This window comes from Panthera tigris, chromosome E1, assembly GCF_018350195.1.
Source record: "Panthera tigris isolate Pti1 chromosome E1, P.tigris_Pti1_mat1.1, whole genome shotgun sequence".
Lineage (NCBI taxonomy): Eukaryota > Metazoa > Chordata > Mammalia > Carnivora > Felidae > Panthera > Panthera tigris.
In genome coordinates, this window is record NC_056673.1 from 7,448,103 (window position 1) to 7,471,782 (window position 23,680).

The following is a 23,680-nucleotide window of genomic DNA, read 5'->3' on the forward strand; positions in this document are numbered from 1 at the left end:
TACATACAGCTCTTGAAATTGGTGTTTCTGTTTTCTTTGGATAAATATCCAGAAGTGGGATCTCTGGATTACAAGGGTGGTTTTATCTTTAACTCTTTAAAGAGCCTCCATATGGTTTCCCAGGGTGGTTGCACAAAATTACGTTCCTACCAACCACGCACAAGGGTTCTCTTTTTTCCACATCCTCACCAACACTTGTTATGTCTTGTGTTTTTGACAACAGCCATTCTAACAGGTGTGGGGTGACAGCTCATTGTGGTTTCAGTTTATAACTTCCCTGACAACGAGTGATGTTGGGCAATTTTCCACATACCTGATGGCCGTCTATAGGTCTTCTTTACAAAGAATGTTTATTCAGATCCTCTGCCCATTTTTTAATCAAATTGTGTGTTTTTCTTGCTACTGAGCCGTTATGAGATCTTTATGTATCTTGGATACTAGCCACTTCTCACACATAGGATTTCCAAATATCTTCCCTTATTCAGTGGGTCTGTTCATTTTGTTGATGGTTTCCTCGGCTGTGCAAAAGCTTTTTAGTTTGGTGTAGTTCCAATTATTTATTTTTGTTTTATTGCCTTTGCTTTTGGTTGTCAAAATTATCTCTAAGACTGATGTCAAGGAGCCTACCGTCTATGTCTTCTTCTAGGCATTTTAGGATTTCAGGTCTTACGTTCGAGCCTTTAATCCATCGTGAGTTACTTTTAGTATAATGCAGAAGAGAGAGGTCCAGTTTTCCCATCACCATTTATTGAGGACACTGTGATTTCTTGGCTCCTCTGTCATAAATTAATTGACCATCTATGCATGGGTTTATTTCTGGGCTCTCTATGCAGCCATTGATCGAGGTGTCTGTTTTTATGCCAGTACCATACTGTTTTGATTCCTATAGCTTTGAAATATCATTTGAAGTCCGACAGCATGATGCCTCCAGCTTTGTTTTTCTTTCTCAACATTGCTTCCACAGTACAGGGCCTTTTATGGTTATATACATGAAGACCTCTGCAGCCTGTGAGATCAAGGGACGTGGTCACCATCGGTTAGTTATTCTGAGAACAAGCAACTACTCTACTTGTTTTCTTTGCCATTAAGCTGATGAGTGTCACTCCTCCCAAATTCCATTCCTGCAAGAACAGGCATGGGGCTTTGGTAGGATGGCCTACCCAGCATGCTGTCATTTAGTGGAGTTGAGGTATCTTCATCCTGATCCTGCCTAGTCTGGATTAGACGCGATCCTCTGAGCTATTAGGGGTTCTGTCTCCAACATGGGTCCATAGGTTTGCTTCCCAGCTGCTTCCATAGGGAAGCCTGTCTTCCCCCCAGCCTTTCACCCTGAAGAGCCTTTAGGGAACAAAGCCCACTGCCCCCTCCTAAATGAAAGAAAGAATGGGACCTTGAGAATATTGGTCATGATAGAAAAGCCCAGAAGCTTTCCTCAGCCTATATTCATACAGCACAGTACAGAATACATGCGGAACAGCACAGTTTTAGGACAAGGGAACAGAAATCCCTTCGTTTGATGTAATTCTGCAGAAGAAGGAATTCGGCCACAGGGAAGTCAAGTTTAAGTTCACTCATCAATGTCAAAGCCAGGACTAGATCCTGGGCTTCTCAACCCCACAGTGGTTGGTTTTGTTTTTTTTTTTTTTTTTATGTTTATTTTTGAGAGAGAGCATGCAAGCACGGGAAGGGCAGAGGGACAGGGGGACAGAGGACCTGAAGCAGGCTCCATGCTGACAGCAGAGAGCCCGATGTGGGGCTCCACTCACGAACCTGTGAGATTGTGACCTGAGCTATAGTAGGACGCTTTACAGACTGAGCCACCCAGGGAAGTGACGCTTAGTTTACTAAGCCATCCAGGTGCCCCTGTTTTGTAAATGGTCAGATGCTTAACTGACCGGCGTCTTAATGCATTAATTCCGTTGGGACACATTCGTGCTTTCAAAACAAGCCTGACCGCAGAACTGACTGCATTCTCTTTCTAACAAGTAAATAAGCTTTAATAGGAGCTAATGAAACATTTGTAATACATTCGTCTACACACTCCGCAGGGTCTCAGAACACCGAGTCCCATGAACGAAGAATAAATAGATGTGAATCTGCCTGGCACCCAGTAGGCAAAAGAAACAACAGAGGACTTAATAGTTCGCTCTGCAAAGAAGTTGTGTTAGATCAGTGTTTTGGAGACATCTCTCAAAAGCACTACTTGATGATTAGAATAGCTATGAAGCTGTTTTGAGAAACTTCCGTCTATCAGATAAGAATTGGACTAGATGACCCGGAGGTCATTCCCAATGCTAATGATGAGATTTTATGAGAGGGTGCTGTTTTTCTCTAAATGTAACAAGGTATTTATTTTTGGATGAAGAGTAAAGGAGTTCACGTCCCAAAGGGCTGAGATTTAGTACAGGCTCCATAAATTCCAAACAGGAACTGAATATAATAACAGTAAATCCAATCACGCCATTCTGAGCCTAAATATTTCACATTTTGCAAACAAAAAAAAAGCCCCCAAAATAACATTTAGAACACATTTTGTGTTTTGTTGGGGCAGCATCTTAAACAACCGCAAACATGTGAAACATGTCTTATCTCTGTCATTTTTATATGAACATATGCCGTGAAATAGTCCAAATTACTTTCTTCTGATTATGGAAGACACTTCTTTCCTTCGACTGCTGTCTTACCATCTCTGTGCCGATAGAACAGAATCCACAGACTCAATCCTTTTCACTTCCTGAATGTCACCGGAGAACAATATCAAGTTTTCCTCTGATTTTAAAATTACCTTGACTTCAGCAAATACACAAAAAGGCCTTTCCTGGGAAACAGTTTGTCTGACTGGACACTTCCTTTTTTTCTGATGGATGTTATAAAAGGGGAAGCGACTCATTTGGCAAAGTATAGTACATCATTACTCAGATCTGAGTTCAATAGTTCAGATTTTTAGAGGCCTTGGGGAGGAAGAAAAAGAACTTTCTGTTTTCAAGGAAAATGATGTTGCCCAAGCCTTCACCACTAAGCTAACATATTCTACAAAATTCTGATAAGCATATAGAAGTCAGATGTCCAGATCAATATACTGAAATTGCTTACACATCTGATTACTTACTTTCCAATTTTTAAGAACTTCCTGTTTTGAAGGGCAATGATTTCACCCAAACCTTTCAAATGATGCTGGCATATTATGATAACGGGTATACATAATTCACATGTTCAAGCCAATATACTAATAGAGTTGTCTAAATGAACTATTACTTATTTTTTTTTTAATTTTTTAATGTTTATTCATTTTGAGAGAGAGAGAAAGACCTTGAGCAGGGGAGGGGCAGAGAGAGAGAGGCAGAGGGAGTGAAAGAATCCCAAGCAGGCTCTGTGCTGCCAGAACAGAGCCAGATGCAGGGCTCGAACCCACAAACTGTGAGATCGGGACCTGAGCCGAACTCAAAAGTCAGATGCTTCTCTGTATGGCTTATTTCACTTAGCATCACACTCTCCAGTTCCATCCACGTTGCTACAAAAGGCCATATTTCATTCTTTCTCATTGGCACGTAGTATTCCATTATGTATATAAACCACAATTTCTTTATCCATTCGTCAGGTGATGGACATTTAGGCTCTTTCCATAATTTGGCTATTGTTGAGAGTGCTGCTATAAACATTGGGGTACAAGTGCCCCTATGCATCAGTACTCCTGTATCCCTAGGGTAAATTCCTAGCAGTGCTATTGCTGGGTCATAGGGTAGGTCTATTTTTAATTTTCTGAGGAACCTCCACACTGCTTTCCAGAGCGGCTGCACCAATTTGCATTCTTATGTGGATCCTGAGAAACTTAACAGAAACCCATGGGGGAGGGGAAGGAAAAAAAAAAAAAAGAGGTTAGAGTGGGAGAGAGCCAAAGCATAAGAGACTCTTAAAAACTGAGAACAAACTGAGGGTTGATGGGGGGTGGGAGGGAGGGGAGGGTGGGGGATGGGTATTGAGGAGGGCACCTTTTGGGATGAGCACTGGGTGTTGTATGGAAACCAATTTGACAATAAATTTCATATATTGGGAGGAAAAAAAAAAAAAAGTCAGATGCTTAACCGACTGAGCCAGCCAGGCCTTCCTATTTGATTTTCTTATACATGCAGGTGAAACATGCTTGTGAAAACAGAGCCAAACTATAATTTATCCATTTGAGGTGGTTTGCTACACAATCAAGGGGGGTTACACGCGGAACCTTCAACATCCCATGGATTTCTAAGCATTTTCTAACAATCACCTTTTACACTTACAGAGCACTGCTCCCACAATATACCATTTGATTAACAATTTTCATGCTTCCTCCCCCTGAGAGATCAATCATCTATTATCAGAAACAGTATCTGAGATACCAGCCATGTTTCTGAACGCCTTACTTTTTTAAACTAGCATCCCCACGTAGAGTGACCCCGGGCACGCGCTCTGATAACGTGTAAAGAGACCGCACAGTTCGTGAGATTCTACCATTTGCTAATTTTTGTAGAAGCGGATGATTTAAATTCCTACGAAAGACAGCACAGCCATTCGGCATCCAGAAACAGGGGGACATGTTTCTTTTCAAAAAAGAGCAAGGGGAAAAAATTATGGTGGAAACTGAAAAGGCAATACATTGAGGGTCTCGGGAAATTTACTGGAAACCCATGGCTGCAGGGAAAAAGCGTGTGATCGGGGAGACAGACACAGAGGGGCAGGAACGACATTTCTGCAGCTGAGAATTTCAGGACGCCAAAGCGTCTCCAGAGGCTTCTGCTGGAAATGCCAAGGTTGGCCATGCACAAGGCCTGTGTCTGCTTTTACATCCCGTTCCCCTTGGTGGCGGTCCCTTCGCCCGGTGGCTGGTGGCCCTCCGAAGCATCTGTCCAGTGCTGCTGTTTCTTTCATTTTCCCTTCTGGGTCTCTACGTTCTCCTCTGCTGTCATTATGCAGGGTGTCTGGACATCCAAAGAAACGCTGTCATGTTCTGTCACATACATGCAGAGGCCACATATGGTGGCTGGCTTTATCTCAATCAGGATATTAAATGTGTAAAGATTTCATGCAGGTCTTTGTTTCGACTCTAGCCCCCTAGCTCTTTTCATCGTTTTCTCCTCTGGGCTCTGTACCCTCTCCCCTCTAGGGAGAGAGGAAAGGATCAGTAGCAGAATAAGGAATGTCTGATCCTTGGTGTTCATAGTGAAGAAATGAGAGGTCGCTGATGAAAGAATATTTTATGGTTGAAACTTAAAAAAAAAAATTTCAGTGCTGATGATAGAAGAAGAAAACACAATTGCAGTTAAATTTCTGCCTTCTCTCATGGAACTTCCAAGCGAGTGTTCAAAAGATAAATGCTCTTTTTTTTTTTTAAGGTTTATTTATTATCGAGAGAGTGCAACCAGGGAGGGGCACAGAGAGAGAGAGAGGCAAAGGATCCGAAGTGGGCTCTGATGGCTCTGAGCTGACAGCAGCGAGCCCGATGGGGGGCTTGAACTCATGCACCGCGAGAGATCATGACCCGAGGCGAAGTTGGATGCTCAACCGACTGAGCACCCCCCCAGGTGCCCCAAAAGATAAACGCTCTTAAGGCAAGTTAATTTTCCTTTGCACACTTGCAGGGGAATTTAGGATAGGCTGGTGCAGCGTTGCCTTGAAAATTGGCTAAAGTTTTCAAGAAAACAGGCATAGCAGACACTACTTGTGTCGATAATTAATGCTGAAAGCCTCAAGCATCCGGTAAAAAAAAAAGTCCTAGCTAAAGCCCTCTGATTAAAAAAAAAAAGACAAAAAAACTGTCGATCAAGTCACTGCACATTAGTAATCACATCGGGGCAGAAAGCAGGTTGTACAAATGCAATAACCCAGATAAAAGCCCACTAAACACGTTTTAAGCCCTCCTTTCACACAGGGCAGTTTTATCTACATGGATGACCCACTATAATGGTCATAAAGCATGTTTGAAGACCCCACTGGCTGACCCCGGCCCAGGCAAGAAGCGGGAGACAGACACACGGGGGACGTTCATTTACATTCCCTGTGTATTTCTAATTTTTTTTTAAACGTTTTTATTTATTTTTGAGATAGAGAGAGACAGAGCATGAACGGGGGAGGGTCAGAGAGAGAGGGAGACACAGAATCCGAAACAGGCTCCAGGCTCCGAGCTGTCAGCACAGAGCCCGACGCGGGGCTCAAACTCACGAACCGTGAGATCGTGACCTGAGCTGAAGTCGGACGCTCAACCGACTGAGCCACCCAGGCGCCCCTCTAGTTTTTTTTATACATCATTTGATAACACTGACCTTAAAACTCTTCCCCTCTGCCGCCAACATTTTATTATAAAAATTTTCAACACGGCAAAAACTGGAAGGAATCGTACAAAAAAGAAAGACCCTTTGCCCACCAGCTAAATGCTCAATCTGTATTTTCCTTAAAAATCATAAGAGACTCTTACGTATGGAGAACAGACTGAGGCGTACTGGAGGGGTACTGGCGGGGGGGATGGGCTAAATGGGTGATGGGTGTTAAGGAGGGCACCTGCTGGGATGAGCTTTGGGTGTTACTTGTAAATGATGAATCACCAAATTCTACTCCTGATACCAATACGGCACTGTATGTTAACTAAATTGAATTTAAATTAAAAAAAGAACCTAGGGGCGCCTGCATGGTTCAGTTGGTTAAGTGTCTGACTTCCACTCAGGTCACGATCGGTTCACGAGTTCAAGCTCTACATGGGGCTCTGTGCTGACAGCTCAGAGCCCGGAGCCTTCTTTGGATTCTGTGTCTCCCTCTCTCTCTGCCCCTCCTCCGATTGTGCTCTGTCTCTGTCTCTGTCTCTCTCTCTCAAAAGTAAATAAAGATTAAAAAAAAATTTTTTTAAAGAATCTATATTTGTATTACCACATTATCTATCCATCCCTCCACCCAATTCATCCTCTCTTTTTTACCGTGTTCCAAAATAAATTATAAACATGAGTCCTGTTCCCTCTAAACACTTCTACATGCATGACATAAACTATAGAAACTATATTCCTTTGGGGCAAAAATATAAACATGTTTTCCTGGTCCCGCTCTCTTCTCCCCCCTTCCTTGTGCCTGCTACACACTGTCACGTCTCAGCTTTGTGACAGCTGGCAAAATCTCAACAGTCATGCCTTACATGCTCCCAAGCCTGACCTCACTCACGAGCTCCAGCTTACCCCAAAAGCCCTTTCCATTTCACGCCTAAGACACGTCTAAGTTGTTTGTTCTCGGTGCCTGGTGTTTCCGTGCTCCCTACCACAGTCACAGTTATTGATAAATAAACCTGAGCTAGCAATCTTCAAAGATTTTCCAATTTCTCCTGCCTCCTTCATGCCTAGAATTCCACGGGAAGTTTTATAATTCCTACTACCAAAACTTCCAGCAAATCTTTCTCCCACTTACCCACGCCCACTGCTGTGCTCCAGTTCAAGCCTCCTTCATCCATCTTCTAGACTCTGAGACAGCCACGCAGCTTGGTCTACCTGTTCTAGTCCTCTTATGACACCTGGGATTAGGTGTCCACAGCAGAACCAAAGGCGGTCTGTAGGATCAGTCCTCTGCTGAAAGCCTTCACTGCCCTCTCTCCCCACCCCGGCCCGGCTTCCAGAGCTATGCCATCCAATATGGTGGCCACTGGCCTCACGGGCCATTCAAACTGTATGACATGTGGCTAGTCAGAATGGAGATGCATTGCAAGCATAAAACGTGTAGATTTGGAAGATGCATGAAAAATGCAAAATGTCTCCTCGAGAATGTGTTTTTGATTATCTGTTGAAATCACTGTATTTCAGACATACTGCCTTTCAATCTAAATCGTTATTGGAATTAATTTCGCCCCTTCGGTCTTACTTTTTATAAGGTGGCCACTAGGAAATTTAAAATGACATATGTGGTTTCCATTATATTTCTATTGGACAGTATTGCTCTAGAAGAAAACCCCTCAAACATGCCACTTACTAGCCCTCAAAACTCTTTCCCCGTGCTTGCTTCCCGACATGATGTCTCACCCCCCTTCTACAAAGACAAAGTTGAATTAAACCACATAGTGGGATTGTTCCTCATAATGGTGATCCATCAGGGGATAAGTATGACCTCCTTGTGTCCCCCGTGACTCCTTTCAAATGCTTCATAGAAGGCCCAGGCATAACACAAAAGAGAAAATGGAGGTGCAAGGGAAAATCTATAAACCAATCATGCACTCAAGTGCAAAGTCAAGGAAACCTCAAAATGGATTATTAAGATGCCCAAAGGCTGCTTTGATTTGTTTTCATAGGGTATCTCTTCCAAAATAGAATGCGTGTAGTTGAGCGTATAATCCCCTTGACATGAAATGCCACCATCCCGAACAAATCCACAGATTTCAAAAAGTTCCCACAGGTCGCTGCCATGCTGTTCTGGGGTGAACTATTCTGCTGTTACACAACCACAAGGAGGTCCTCTATCTGAGTCGTATCTCAAGTGCAAGGTTACTTCTGCATCATGTGTTCAAGACGCTTGCAATGAATGTTGGGTGGGGGTACTCACCTGAGAGCAAGATAAGTAAAGAAAGGGAAATCGGCAGGTTTGAAGCCCTCAGCTTCCCCTAGAAGTCTTCAATCCATAGCCAGGGAGCCAAAAGCCTATTTTGCTCAATAAAGTTTTATTGGCACACAGCCCTGCCCATTCATTTACATACTGGCTAAAGCTGCTTTTCTGTTACAGAAGCAGTGCTGAATAGTTGAGACCCGAGAGCCCAGAAAGCCTAAAATATTTACTACCTGGCTTTTTCCGGGGGGGTGGGGGTGGGGGGGGAAGGCTGACCTCTGGCCTAAGGGTCAGTTTTTCTTTACACCAATAAAGAGGGGCACCTGGGTGGCTCAGTCGGTTGAGCGTCCGACTTCAGCTCAGGTCGTGATCTCACAGTCTGTGAGTTCCAGTTGCATCAGGCTCTGTGCTGATGGCTCAGAGCCTGGAGCCTGTTTCAGATGCTGTGTCTCCCTCTCTGCCCCTCCCCCGCTCATGCTCCGTCTCTCTCTCTGTCTCTCTCTCTCTCTCTGTCAAAAATAAACAAACATGAAAATAAAAAAAAATTAAAAAATAAAATAAACCAATAAAGAATGTCTTAGGCAGAAGGAGAGCTTCCGGCCCTGGAGATACAAGGTTGAAAAACACAGAGATGATGAATCTGCAGCCTGGAACACTCCCATTTAGTTTCTCGAGGAACCCCGAAAACACATTCTTTTTGGACTTTTCAAACAGGACTTCAGTTCACACTCGTCAGAATTTTTTAATTATTTTTTTACGTCGGGGGCCACTGTTAACAAATACTCTGGTCTTCACCACAGACCAGAGGCTACGTTTCACCTTCAGATGAGACTGACTTGCTTCACCCACGCAGAATTTTGTTTTTAGCATTGCTTCGGGTTTTTCATTATGATTAAATTATTTCCCAGTATTTTTTTTTTTTTTAATCAAGAGTCCAAGATTCTTTTGAAACATCCGAGGGCATGGCCATAATGAGTCTACTTTCTTACTTGGTAATAACAATGAGCTAGAGCTGAGAAGTAATTTCTTCAATGCTTATTTCAATGCAACTCACCACCCTTTGCCACAGGGCAAATGCACCTGAAAATCCCAAGAATTTCCACCACCCCATCACAGGCATTAGCTCCCCATGACTTCCCCCCCAAGATAAATATAAAACAGATCCAATTTGTTTTGTTTCCATCATTAAACCCTCCCAGGGCATTCTAGTAGACCCGCTGGGTTGGGGGTAGGGCTTTTTTAACAGATACTTTTGTAATCCCAAATCCTCCCACACTAAGAAGAAAGAGTGAGAGCTCATTAGAAAGAAAAACAAGTAGCTTTTATTTCTTTTAAAAAAAAAAAAAGGCAACCACAGCATTTGATGAAAGAAACTACAGGAATAATTAGAGTCCGCCAGGAAATTAAAAAAAAAAAAAATCAAAAAAACAGACGCCAGATTTTGTTTACTGAAAAGCTTTGCTGGGGAAACGAAGTAACTTCATCTCTGCAGCATCATCCTACAGCCAGAGCTTTTCAAACCATCAATACAGCAAACGTGGCCTCGGTCTGGAAAGGTGAGGAAGCCCAATGTTTAGCTCCAAGGATGTCACTTTAGTTAACTGCTTAATCCAGTTCTCTCTTTATAAACACCTGAACTTCGTGAGAATCTATAAAGATTTATGACAGCACCAAACACACCGTTTTTGACTTTGTCCTTCTACCCAGCTTGGTACTTTGGCTTTTTCTTATTGAAAGGAGAGACCTACTCCAAGTAGAAACGCTGAAACAGGGAAAAAGAATTTTATTCCCATAATCTGATTGATTACTTCCTACTCTGAGCACTCAGGAGAGAAAAAGCAAACAAGAGAAGAGAAGAGAAGAGAAAAAAGAAAAGAAAGAAAGCAAACTTTTACCTGTCTGTACTTGGATTTCCCCCACTAATCTTTTACAAGCAGGCAACGTCCACAAAACACAAGTTACTGACGAGAACCCATAGGCCAGTCATCCTAGCTGGGTCCCCTAATCTATATGCATCAAAATGTGGGGGAAGACATCTGAGATGAAAAGCAGACATTTAAAGACGTCCTGACCGCTGACTCAGGTGAATTCGATGCTTTAATTCACCCATTCTGGGAGGAGGAAAAAAAAAATCTGTGACTTGTTCCATTCTCTGGAATATTTTTAATATTTTGTCATTGTTGCAAAACTTCCCAAGTGGAATTTTTATCATTTGGAGTCTGTAATTTTATTCTGCAGAATTCTACCCTGGGAATTAGAACCCCTGGGTTCCTATTTAGCTGAACCTTGAGCGAGGCACCTCGCTTTCTCCATAAACCAAAGACCATCTTAATCTCTCGGATACCATCGAACGCCAGCATCCTTCAGAGTTTATGATCCTATCTGGCTCGAACCAATGGAAATGTGAATCAGCAACCATGTCTTATGCAGCAATGAATGACCTGACCACTACAGCAAAGGGCTTGGGGACTGGTAACGACCAGCTGCCAGGAAAGCAATTAGATGACGGTTATTGATAACAACGATAACGAAGACGGACAGGACAGTGCTGTGGGGTAACAACTGGGCTGTGCCCTGACTGGGAGGACTAGCATACCTCAAAGAATTAAAAAAGGAATGCCAATCAAAAGATGCAAGCACAGAAGAGTGAGAGAGCTGGGCTTCGGCAGTGACACAGCCACGTCCGGAGGAGGGGGGTGCCTGCAGGGAAACAGAGCAAAGCACCGCTTGGTAACGCCAGCAACTGGGCACAGCCACCAGCTCGGCTGGCCCCAATTTCTAGGAGCAGGGAGAAGCCTTCTGACTGTGCTTCCGACAGCATTTTGGCTTTCCCACACGGCAGCGTAGGAGGAAACTGGCTCATTGGGGCCACGTAATAGTTAAGAGTTGTTTTCACGGATACTGGTCGTTTTTAGTGGATGGGGAGAAAAATCCATTGAATGGCCCAGGATGTTTTTTGTCTTGTTTTGTTTTAACGTTTATTTTTGAGAGAGAGAGAGAGAGGAGACACAGAATCCAAAGCAGGTGCCAGGCTCTGAGCTGTCAACGCAGAACCCAACACGGGGCTGGAACTCGTGAACCGTGAGATCGTGACCTGAGCCAAAATCAAGAGTTGGACGCTTAACCGAATGAGACACCCCGGCGCCCCCAGGACTTCATATATGCTCAATAAGATGAATTCTGTGATCAAATTACTTTTTAAAAAGAGAGAGGAAGAGAAGCTGAGAAAAAACACAAGTGATTTTAAGTTATTCCATACAGGCTAACACTCACAAGGATATATAATTACCCTTAAAATTTTACTTTTTCAACTATGCTGATACATTGCCCAATCTTTTTTTTTTTTTTAACTTTTTTGAAAGAGAGAGAGAGAAAGGTAGGGGCAGAGAGAGAGGGAGAGAGAGAATCCCAAGCAGACTCTGCACTGTCAGCACAGAGCCCGATGCAGGGCTCAAACTCATGAACCGTGAGATCATGACCTGAGCTGAAATCGAGTCGGACCCTTCTCCACCCGGGCCACCCAGGTGCCCCTACATTGCCCAGTTTGGAGCAGCCTTGACCCACAAGCTGTGAGCCACTGATGGCTTGCTGTCTGGGCAGGAACCACACAGAGCAATCCTGAGAACATGACAGATTACCCCAGTGGCAAAGCAGTGACACGCGGGAGGTAGACAGACCCGGATCCAGCACTGGTCTACCATTCACTTGGCTAAAAGACCTTGGGCAAGTTACTTCACCTTTCTGGGTCTCTGTTTCCTGATCTCTAAAAAGCAAATGGTGACATGATCTCCCCAATATTAGTCACCACATTAATAAAATATTCAGACTACACACAGCAGACCATTCAGCAACAGGGTGAAGCCGCACCCCAAGTGGCTATGGTTACCTTTCGTCTAAAATGATAGATCATCCATGGGGAGCTCGGGTGGCTCAGTCGGTTAAGCATCCGACCTCGGCTCAGGTCATGATCTTGAGGTTCGTTGAGTTGGAGCCCCCATCGGGCTCTGTGCTGAGAGCTCAGAGCCTGGAGCCTGCTCAGATTCTGTGTCTCCCTCTCTCTCTCTGTCTTACCCCCTCTCACACTGTCTCTCAAAAAGTGAATAAATATTTGAAAATTTTTTTTAGCAATAGATCATCTAGACAGAAAATCACAGAGGGAACAAACACTGACTTGAGCGACACTTTAGACCAGATGGACCTCACAGATACACGCAGACCATTCTACCCAACAGCACCAGAAACACACATTTCATCTCTAGGACACGTAGAACATTCTCCAGGACAGATCACCTGCTGCTCCACAGAACAAGTATCAACAAATTTAGGAAGACTGAAACCCTATCAAGTATCTTTCCCGACCAAATCACATGAAACCAGCAGGTAATAACAAGAGGCAAACTGGAAACCTCACAAATATGTGGAGATTGAACAACATGCTCCTGAAACAGATTTAAGAGGGACGTTTATAGCCACAAACGTCTAACTACCCTGGAAAAAAAAGAAAGCTCTCAAATGAGCAACCTAACTTGACATCTCAAGGAACTAGAAAAAACCCACTTAAGCCCAAAGTTAGTAGAAGAAAGAGAGTAACAAAGATCAGAGCAGAAATAAATGAAAGAGAGACTAAAATGATATATTTCATCAGGGTTAAAATATTTTGCTATTTAAAAAATTTTTAAAAAGTTTCAAGATGGGGCACCTGGGTGGCTCAGTCGGTTAAACAGCCGACTTCGGCTCAGGTCATGATCTCTCAGTTTGTGAGTTTGAGCCCCTCGTCAGGCTCTGTGCTGACAGCTTAGAGCCTGGAGCCTGCTTCGGATTCTGTCTCTGTCTCTGTCTCTCTCTCTGCCCCTCCGGGACTCACATTCTGTCTCTGTCTCTCAAAAAAATGAATACACGTTAAAAAAAAATTTTTTTAAGGTTCAAGATGCATAAAGAAAAGTATATACAACTGAGATGGAAAAAAGCCAAACAAGTAAGGAATTAAACCACAAAAATTATTTTATCTACGTCAGCATGAGTAGCCTGTCCTTTGCACAAAACAGGCTCGTAAAACTGATCTGATAAAGATAAGTGAGGGATGATTAAAAGGAAACACTAAGTTCTTGAGATGCAGTCGAGGTTGTTTTGTTTTGCTTAAGTCAAAACATAACGTGGATAAAACTATTTTTACAGTTGTTAAAAATATCAAAGGAAACGTTTCGAAGGAGATCTTCATTACTGTGTCAAACCAGAATCTCAGACGCACAACTGTGTGTTAAAAACAGAAGCAGAAAATGCCAGCCTGTCACCTGGGCTGGACATGGGAGTCCAAACGGACAGTGGCACCGGGCTCAGCAGCCCCGGCGGGAAGAAACACCCAGGACACCCTGGTCCGGGTTCTCCAGCACTCCAGAAGTTGGATTTTCTCCGATCCTTCCTCGTCCGTGAACTCTGTGGTCATTCCACGTCTGTTTTGCTCCCAGTGGCTGGTCTCATAAGCCACTAACCAAAGCCAGTGTCTAAATCAAAGGCGGAAAGCACCAGGTCAAGCAAGCAGATAGAATAGGGAAGCTGGTCAAGAAAATGGGGGCTGTGCTGTCACCTCGAGCCACGAGCCACAGTGCCATGGGTCCACCCCATAACCAGCTTTCTAACCCCCCACAACCGCTCCTCCTACATTGTAGCAAAAAAAAAAAAAAAAAAAAAAAAAAAAAAAAAAAAAAAACCCAGATGCCCCAGACTGATCTTCCTCTGACCCCTCCTTCAGTTCTTTGTGTTCTCAAAAACCTTGTCCTTTACATCAAAGTTTCTGCTCTCCAGCACGAGGATCCGGTCAGGGTGGGTGACTTTTCACGCCTTCTTCACTTTACATGTGCCAGGCATTAGAGAAAAAGAGAGAGAGAGAGAGAGAGAAAGAAAAACAAAACCGTCTCTGTGTCTGTTTCAGGGACAAGAGAGTAGGAGGGGAGCCGTGAGCCAATTTTACTACGGAATAAGCCGAGAGAAAGATCAGCATGTCTGGAAGCAACAGGTGCTGGCAGTGCAGGGGAGAAGCTGGCAGGGCTGTGCCGGGGGCCTTCGGAAGGAAAGAAGGAGGAAGGCACAAAAGGGAGCTGGCGTGCGAAGGAGTAGAGGCCTTTATCCCTGGATGCTGTCGGGCATCCTTTGGTTTTAGAGTAATTTGGGATGTTAAAACTGCTCCCAAATAATAGCACCGCGAATCCTCAGATACCCCTCCACCCAGATCCCAAGGTGATCATCTTACATGACTCTACGACGGTGATCAAAACTGGAAATTAATCTTCGTCTAATTCCATGAACGAAAGCTAAACACGCGCAATACCCATTTCACCAGCTTTTCCACCAACGTCCTTCCTCCAACAGGATCTAATCAGGTCCCGCACTGTTTTTACTCACTGGTGATTAGTCTCTGATCTGTGACAGTTTACCGGTCTTTGGTTTTCACCATCCTGACTTTATTTGTTTTGAGAAAGAGAGAGAGAGAGAGCATGAGCAGGGCAGGGGTAGAGAGAAGGAGAGGGAGAGGATCACAAGCGGGCTCCGCACGGTCAGCACAGAGCCCGACACGGGGCTCGAACCCACAAACCGTGAGATCGTGACCTGAGCCGAAATCGAGAGTCATGATGCTTAACTGCCTGAGCCTTCCAGGCACCCCATGATCTTGATTATTTTTTTAAGAATACCTTTGGGGCACCCGGGTGGCTCAGTCACTTAAGTGTCCAACTTCGCGGCTCAGGTCATGATCTCGCGGTTCGCGAGTTCGAGTCCCAGGTCGGGCTCTGTGCTGACAGCTCGGAGCCTGGAGCCTGCTTCGGATTCTGTGTCTCCCTCTCTCTCTGCCCCTCCCCTGCCCACGGTCTGTGTCTCTCTGTCTCTCAATAATAAATAAACGTTAAAAAATTAAAAAAAAAAATACCGGTGGTCAGGGATTTACTTTGTAGCTACCCTGCCATTTGGGTTGGTCCAATGTTTTCTCATTAGACTGGGATTAGGGATTTGGGGGAAGAATATCCCCACAGGTGAGGTGCCCTCCTTGCTGCCACATACCAGGGGGCGTGTGATCTCCACGTGATACAAGGCAGTGTTAACATTATCGCCTGGCTACACTTGGGGTCTGCCAATCTCTCCGCTCTAATGTTCCTATTTTTCCCCTCCCCCCTGCCTTACTTTCACCTGACCCCCACCCCTCTCCCCCCCGCTTCCATCCTCCCCAGGCACCGGGCTGCAGTCACAGGAAGGGCTCTCCCGTTGGAACCCTGAAATCATCTTCCCGTGCAACTGTCCCTCATGGGCAGGATCTTCACGGTGTGTCTGTGGAATCGGGGTGAAACAGGCTTCTGTGCGGTGCCTGTTCCTGGACGGCTCGGGGGAAGGAATACGCCTGCATCACTGCTGTTGAACTAAAATCATCTGGAAGTATTTTCATTTGAAGCTGGCTTACAGAAAGGGAGGGGGAAAAAAACACACTAACCAAACTAATCTGGGGCACCAGGCATCCCGTTTCACTCATGCACGTTTCCAATATAAATCTCCTAATCACTTATATCTTGTTTCTCAGGTTTATTGTGAAGGCAAGTCTCTTTGATTTCTCTCCAAAGGATCAACCCCCTGCCTGAAAGGAGCGAGCTCAGGCAGACAGGCAAAAAAACACTGTTCAGCCACGCCCAACAGACCATCCTTGCTGTAAGATGCTACCTAAAGGCGACCCGCCCCCCCCCCCCCCTTTCCCTAATTAAGACTGCACTTTACTCCCTGGTAAGGGAGGTTTTTCTCCCCAAGTTCAGCGGCTTGGGTCCCTTGCAGACTCTCCCTCCCACTAGGTGGCACCAGATGTCACCTTCATCGTGGGCTGCTCTCCACTGATTTTCTTTTTCGGCTGTGCAAGAGGGTCCCGCGCCTAACGGCAAGCACTAAATTTCACTCGTAATGAACGCTTCCTCTTTTCTGACACGCACGGTCGTCTGACGGGTTCTGAAACAGGTCAAATCTGAACTTTTGGAATACGGTCCTCAAGTGATCACAGGGCGCATGTTAACGGTCACGGCCATGGTACTCACGACCGCAGGAGCAGAGGCGAGCAACTGGGAAGCGGTTTCAGGGGGCACTGAACGCAGTGCTTCCCCAATTTCTAAGCTCTGGTTTCACATCAGTTTATCTTACCAACTGTATCACTATCCCCCACCCCCCAGAGAGGGCTCAACTGTGTCCAGTTAGCGAATGTGCTATCAAACATTTTAAGACGTTCCTTCTACGCGCCCGTAGTTACAATATGACTCCCATTACATATTAAAGGCACAGATTTAATGATAAACCTCGTTTTCACCACTGTTAACTCATCCCCTCGGCAGAAACCAATTTTCCAAAAGCGTGGAGGCGGACATCACCGGGAAACGTACCAAGAGAGGACGCTCTCTATCAGCCAAGTTACCATTACTTGGGTAGAAGAGGATGTCCCCTCCCCCAAGGGAAAGCGCTACGTGTGTGAAGTTCCCAACGGGGCCCGGCAATCTGACCCATGGTAACTGCGATTTACAGTCGTTCGAATGCACCCCTTAGAGATGTGAGGCCCTTCGTTGTTAATATTGTAGCAACTCTGTGACGGTCTCCTCACAATGTGAGCATCTGGTCTGTGGCAGGTCGGCCCCTGATGTCGTTAATTGCACAGGCTTATTGTTTTATTCCCATGACCCCTCCAAAATACAGACCTGGCATCTATTCTTTCCCCGGGCCGATCAACAGACTTACGTAGAAGAGACAAATATTTTGGCCCCAGGGCTTTCTTTTTAAGTGGAGAGCAGATCATATCAAGGAGGAGTTTTCAATCCAAGAGAGTTATGCATCTCACATCGAATGTATCCACAAAACGCATCCGTACGTGATAAATCTCATTGTTCTAAACGAGTATTCGCGCCCGCAAAGTATTCCAGTTCTGGGCTACACCACCTAAGTGTTTTTTGTTGCTGTTGTTTTTCATGCCTGGACTCAATCATCAAGAGGCTGTTCCATATGCTGGCTGTCTGATCTTGTCCAGAAGCTCCTCCCCCAATTAACAACTTGTCTGTTACCAATTTCATCACCTTCCCTACCTACCAGGTGTCTGCTTTTGCACGTACGCGTGGACACACACACACACACACACACACACGAGCTAGGCTGTCTGACTGGTACTGCTGGGGCAGTCTACTGGGATGCTAAGCCCAGAGTACAGACATTCAGCTAACAAAATGACAACACTGTGGCTTCTCAGCCCCCGGGAACTATATGCGCCAGAGAAATTACATCCCTCCCCTTGTACACGTGCACCCTCAGCTCGCGGTCCAAAGCAACGTCTTCCCGCTTTCCTCCTACCCCACACCCCTGCTCAGCGTTCTTCACTCCGATCTAAGGACAGAAGAGGCTCTCTGGACTTCAGTCCACATGACCTTGCATGGGTGGCCACAGACTTCGCAGCTCCCTTGGCTCGAATTTCATTTCCACCCCTTCATGCAGAAGGGGTGTGTGGCTCGGGAGGGGGGAAAATGGCACAGGGAGGTACTCTACAGCTGCTCCCAGCTGCTGAGAAATGCCGGTTTCCCCTGATAGGAACCGAAAGTTCCTCTGTTCTGTCTGCCTCTTTGGGGGACTTGAAAAACAAGGCACTGATCATTAGAGGCCAGAACACTTGAAATTTTGACGAAGCTGTGGTGGGGAGTGGGGGACGGGAGGCGGGGGAAGAACTCATTTCTACTAAACTACAAGCTGAGTGATCTTTGATCTTCCTGGATCCTGTAAGAGTACAGTATTTTAGTGATATTCTTCTCCGCTCAAATTATCCAGTATTACTAAAAAAACACATCACAGCGTAGGAAAGAAATATGCTATGAGAGATTAGGTACTGGACACTTACTATCTTGTCCAAAACTATGAGACAGAAGCGTTAACAGAAACTGAAGTGTTATGTATATGTACGTTCGCAGTCCTTTAAACACTACATCCTTTAAATACTTTATAAATACGTATCTCTTATCTTACATACACACACACACACACACACAAACCGCAACTTGTTGGTGCAGAAATACACAGGGAGAGAGGGGGGCCTCTTTATTCCATTCCAGTTTAAGAGCTCACCTGCTCTTAAACTCCCAAAGTTTTAAAGCTAATAAAACAGTTCCCTACTTTCATTTACGAACGCGCCACCCCTATAATGGAAACGCAGACTGTTCGTTGCAAAGGATTGCTTTCCCATGATACGTAAGCCAGACATTTGTTGTCCTGATATCAGGTCTGCTAAATTAAGTAATGCGGAATGTTGTTTTAAACCCCATCAGGGTGGAGTTTCATCCCCAGAACACTCCACTGAAGCCATTTTTTTAGAGATTTGCAGTAAAATTTCATTTTCTTGCCATCACTACAAATCTGTTCCCACGGAGAAACAGATTATACTATTCTCGGGATGCAATTTACAAAGTACTTTATGTTTCCTCTCAGTGAGAGAAATTTACCGAGATATCCTGGCTGGGGTGGTTTTAATTCTCAAACTCATTGTCCATACTGTTTTTTTCCAACTTCCTAACAGGAACGCACTTCTCCTTCTGTCACGACGGTAGGGGGCGCTGCCACAACGAACTATTATGGCCTACTGAAAGATTTCACCAGGCAAAAAAAAAGAAGGCTGGGTTTACAAGATTGTCCCATCTCAACGAGCATCTAAAAAATATCTTACAGGGTTTTTTTTTCTTCCATAATTCACTTTGGGGCGCAAACACTGGAGTTTTCCTTCTGTTCATGTGTGGGGAGGAAGTGAGGTGGGGCGGTGGGGGGAGACAGAAGTATGTGATAGAAATCCCGTATTACAAATTTGGGGCTGGCTCCGGAAGGTCTCACCGAATCCCTAACTGTAAATATGGGCTAAACACAAAGCCGTAACATGCACTTAATATAGGTAAGTAGCATTCTGCATAAGAGATTTATATATATATATATATGCACATATATTTGTCTTCAATCTTTCTCATGAACATCAGACTCGCAAGTTCAGAGACAAGATCAAAGAGAACCGTGGCAAAATTTCATTAACTAATCGCACGATCCTGGCTCCATAGGTGGAGGTTGTTGTTTTTTTTAATAAGATTTTTATACGTAATTGAGTTAAACTTAAATTTATGCAGCCAATAAAACACCATTGCGAATGGTAAAACAAAGACATTACTCCAACACTTAGAAAATTAAATTCACCAAACCATGAAGTCTACTGTATTTTTGTAACCACCGTAAATTGCTTCACAGCACTCTTCTGCTGAAATAAACAATCCAAGGAGAGATTTACTTTACAGCGTGCATCTAGTTTCCAAAAGAGAGAGTGACCTAAAAGCTTACGGCTCTTTCTTTTGTTAATACTTGTGTTTCTAGTTACCTTGAAACCTTCCTTCTCGTACATGAGCTTAGAAAGATTCACGTAAAGTAAGATCCACGTCTGTAGAGACACTGTGCCCTCAAGGACTCACTTCTGGAAGAAGAAACCATCCTACTTTGTGGAAACAAAGGCTACACAGCAATACGAAAATAAAGGGTTTTTAGGACTACATATTTCACCATATTTAATGGCACCTCAGAGTCAAAAGTTGTCTTAGGCGTTCCGCGAAGTTGGCTTGAAATGTGTTCACTTACAGCACCGTGCAAGGCCCGATTCAATGCAAACTGCTACAGATAAGAGTTTTAGGGGTCTTTAATCACTTTTTTCTCGTGTCCTTGATGGAAAAAACAGAGAAGTCTTTGTGCTAAAAAGAAGGACCTGTTGTTTCCAGATTCAACAGGTCATTTTTATAAGAACTTCCCAGAGGATACAACATAAATGTCAGAAACACAAGGGGATTTTTTTAAGTGGCTGATGATTTTAAATGATATATATTCTATATTAAGGGAAGGTTGTTTGTTTTTCTTTCCAACAAATGGAAAGTTACTGTTTTAAAAGTGTTTAATGTTTGAACTTGACTTTTAAGACCAAATGTTTTCTCATGAGTTGGATTACTGTAAATTCGGCTCCCGAAATCAATCCGAGGGGTATGCATGACCCCTCAAGTAAATAAACTTGTCAGATCATGTTCATTTTTGTTTTGGAGATGAATTATTTACTTAGCAGACTTTTGAAATTTATCTGAATTGTGTTATAACTTTTGTAATGTTGTTTCAGTTAAAATAACAAAAAGAATGCATACTTAATGAAATAGATTACACTTTAAAAAATGAAAATTCCGGCCACACGATTTTTCCTTGTTCTCAGCGAAAAAAAGAACACGCCAATATTTTATGGCAAACAAAATCCAGGAGACACTTGGATTTACTGGAGTTTGGCTGATTCCTTTATTAAAGGTGGTCTAAATTTGAGAAGACTGGCAAATTTAAGATTACGATCTGAATCAGACCTGTTTCCTAAACTTTATTAGGAGAGTTGTTCACAATGTGACCAGTGTCATTCCCACCACCCCCCACCTCCCGTCTTTCTTCTTAAAAAAAAAAAAAAAAATTGGCTACCTCATTTGTAAAGAGAAGTGCTTGAAGATGTTTAGAAAAGTTTCAGCCAGGCCGAAGACACAAGGTACTTTTTTCCCCCTTTAAATATAGAAAACACTTTCCAAAACTCATTCCTCACTCCGAACAAAAGTTATTATCCAGGAAGCCTTTCCTTAAAGCACGCTGCCTGCCCGGACATAGACATAGATTTCCCGACTGCCTTAGCCTCAGGTTCTTGACACTTTTACTAAGTCTCCAGATTACTTACCACCTAGGACAGTGATCTGGCAAAGGGTCAAGGGAAATGAATGCCTGATGGCAAAGACCAAGCGTGAGCCACGGGGGTTTGTTCGGCAGATAGAGACGAAATAAAGACAGGCTTTCTTGGGAAAGGCATGGAGTAAACGACGTGCCTAATAATTGATGAACAGGTTTCTAACTTAAGTACTCCCCTCCCCCCCTTTAGCCCACAGCAGGGATACTTTCGCAGAGCAGACGAAAAAGAGGAGGAAGATTGGCTGTTTGAGAGAAAGGAAATCCCAAAAACTAAAGAAAAAGTCATCAAGGCCAAAATGTCCCTCCCACCGCCCCCCTCAACACCTACCTCCCTGCAAACAGAAGGCACGGTGGGGAACGAGACCCCCAAACCCAAGAATTACTGATGACCCTCTGCCTTCTGCAGAAAATGGGGAGGGAGGTGAGTAGGGGGGTTCCCCCCCCCACCTCGCCCACCCGAAGCCCCGGCTGCCCCCCGCCCCCCACCCCGGCGGCACCCGGAGCCAGCTCACCGGTACCAGGCGAGGCCCTTGTCGTAGCTGCGGTCGAAGAAGTGGGGCTCGGCGCCCACGGCGCGCACGTCGGGGTGCACGCGCAGGAACTCGAGCAGCGCCCGCGTGCCGCCCTTCTTCACGCCGATGATGATGGCCTGCGGCAGCTGCTTGCTGCCCTCGTCCAGCAGCAGGGCCAGGGTCCCCGGCGGGGCCTCGGCCGCGCTGCTCCCGGCCCCGGAGCCGCCGGGACCTCCGGCCAGGCCGGGGGGCTCCTCTTCCCAGGCCGCCTCCTCGCCGTCGTCGCGTGGCGCGGGCGGCCGGCGCCTCCGCCGCTGCTGCCGCTGCAGGAGCCGCTTCCTCTGCGCCGCCGCGGGCCACACCGCCAGCTCCCTCGGGCCTCCGGCCAGGGCGCCGCGCCCCGGGGCCCCCGCCTCCTCGCCGCCGCCCGACGGCCGCACCACGGGGCCCGCCAGGGTCTGGCAGCGCTCGGCCAGACAGTAGAAGACGTAAAGGGACGTGAGCAGGGAGCAGAGCATCAGCAAGAACTTCCGGAAGATGCTGCGGGACAGCGGCTCGGCCGGGGTGGGGTGGGCGCCGGCCGGGCCCGGAGGGGCCATCCTAGCCGGAGGCGACGTCGGGCCGCGCGCGGGCCATGCTAGGCCGGGACTCCAACGGGGGCCGCGACCTCGTGCGGGGGGGCCCGCATCGCCCGTGCGTCCCTGCGGCCGTGCGCGCTGCCCCGCGGAGACGTAGCCGCGGGCGCCCGGCGCGGGATCCCTGCCTCCGGTCGAGGGGGCGGGAGGGGGACGTGGTGCGGTGCTTAAGAAACCATCGTCTCAGACTCTCCCGAGTCCTGAGCCTTGGGGACGCGCTCTGCGACAGTGACCGGAATGGGGAGTCCTGGCGGCGGCGAAGGCGCGCGTCTCAGCCCCGGCCCCGAGCGGCCTCCCGGCCTGGATCCCTGCTCAGCGATCGCGCATCCCTCGCTCGGTCGCGGGGAAGAGACTCCAGGCCCCGGGGCCGCGGAGCTCCGTGCGCTGCAGACGACAGCGTGCGACAGTGCCTCTTCCTTCGTGACCGTGGCCGCCGGGGCGCGCCCTCAGCGCCCCGCTGCGAGGTCCCGCCGAGTCCCGCTGCCCGAGCGGGAGCCCGAGGCCCGCGCCAAGCCGTGCGCCCCTTTCTGTGCGCTCCCGGCTGCTCTGGGTGCGGCGTGCCGGAGCCCGGCGGCGCAGGACCTGTCAGCGGCCGCGGCCACAGCGCTCGCAGACGCTCCCCCGCCGCCTCCGGGCGGTCGCCGCCGCCGCCACACGTGGGGCGCCGAGGGCAGCAAACTTGGCGGTGACGTCAACGTCCCGGGCCGCACCAGCCGCCTGAAGAGCGCAGCCGGGCGGACCGGGTGGGATGGAGAAAAGGTGGCGCGGACCCCGCAGCGTCGGCCCAATGACATCGGAGAGGGCGGGGGCGATCGGGGCGACGCCCCTTCCCCACTCCGCCCTCCCTCCCCTCCCCGCACCGCCGCAGCCTCGCCCCCTTTCCGGCGAGCTGGGGGCTCCGGGGGACTCTGACTGACAGCTAGGACCGGCCGGATCCCCGGGGGCCTGACTTCCACCCGGCGAGCCACCTCTCAGACTCGGCTCAGCCCATCGCAGCACTGACCTCCTCCGAGTCCCCGCTCCCGCCTGTGTCCCTACATTCTCCCCTACCCCGCCCCGCCCCCTGCCACCTCCCCGGCCCTCTGGAAGTTTAGTTGGCTTCAGTTGCGCGTACCGCGCTGCTCGCCACGCCCCCGTTTGTCTCGGGCGACCCGAATTCCTCCCAGCAGCTCCTACTTGACTTGCACCTACGGAGTTGGTCCGCTGCGGGCCAAGGGCGAGCGA

The 23,680-nt window shown here is 46.8% G+C and overlaps 1 protein-coding gene across 1 annotated transcript in view; it reads right to left on the bottom strand.

Moving 5' to 3' along the window:
* The window catches only part of HS3ST3A1 (heparan sulfate-glucosamine 3-sulfotransferase 3A1), a 99,703-nt gene extending 76,741 nt beyond the window's left edge, over positions 1–22,962 (bottom strand). The window contains exon 1 of the mRNA XM_042965685.1: positions 21,822–22,962. Within this exon, the coding sequence (XP_042821619.1) occupies positions 21,822–22,420 (599 nt within the window). The 5' untranslated portion in view covers positions 22,421–22,962. The remainder of the gene's footprint in view (positions 1–21,821) is intronic.
* Between the last annotated feature and the right edge of the window lie 718 nt (positions 22,963–23,680).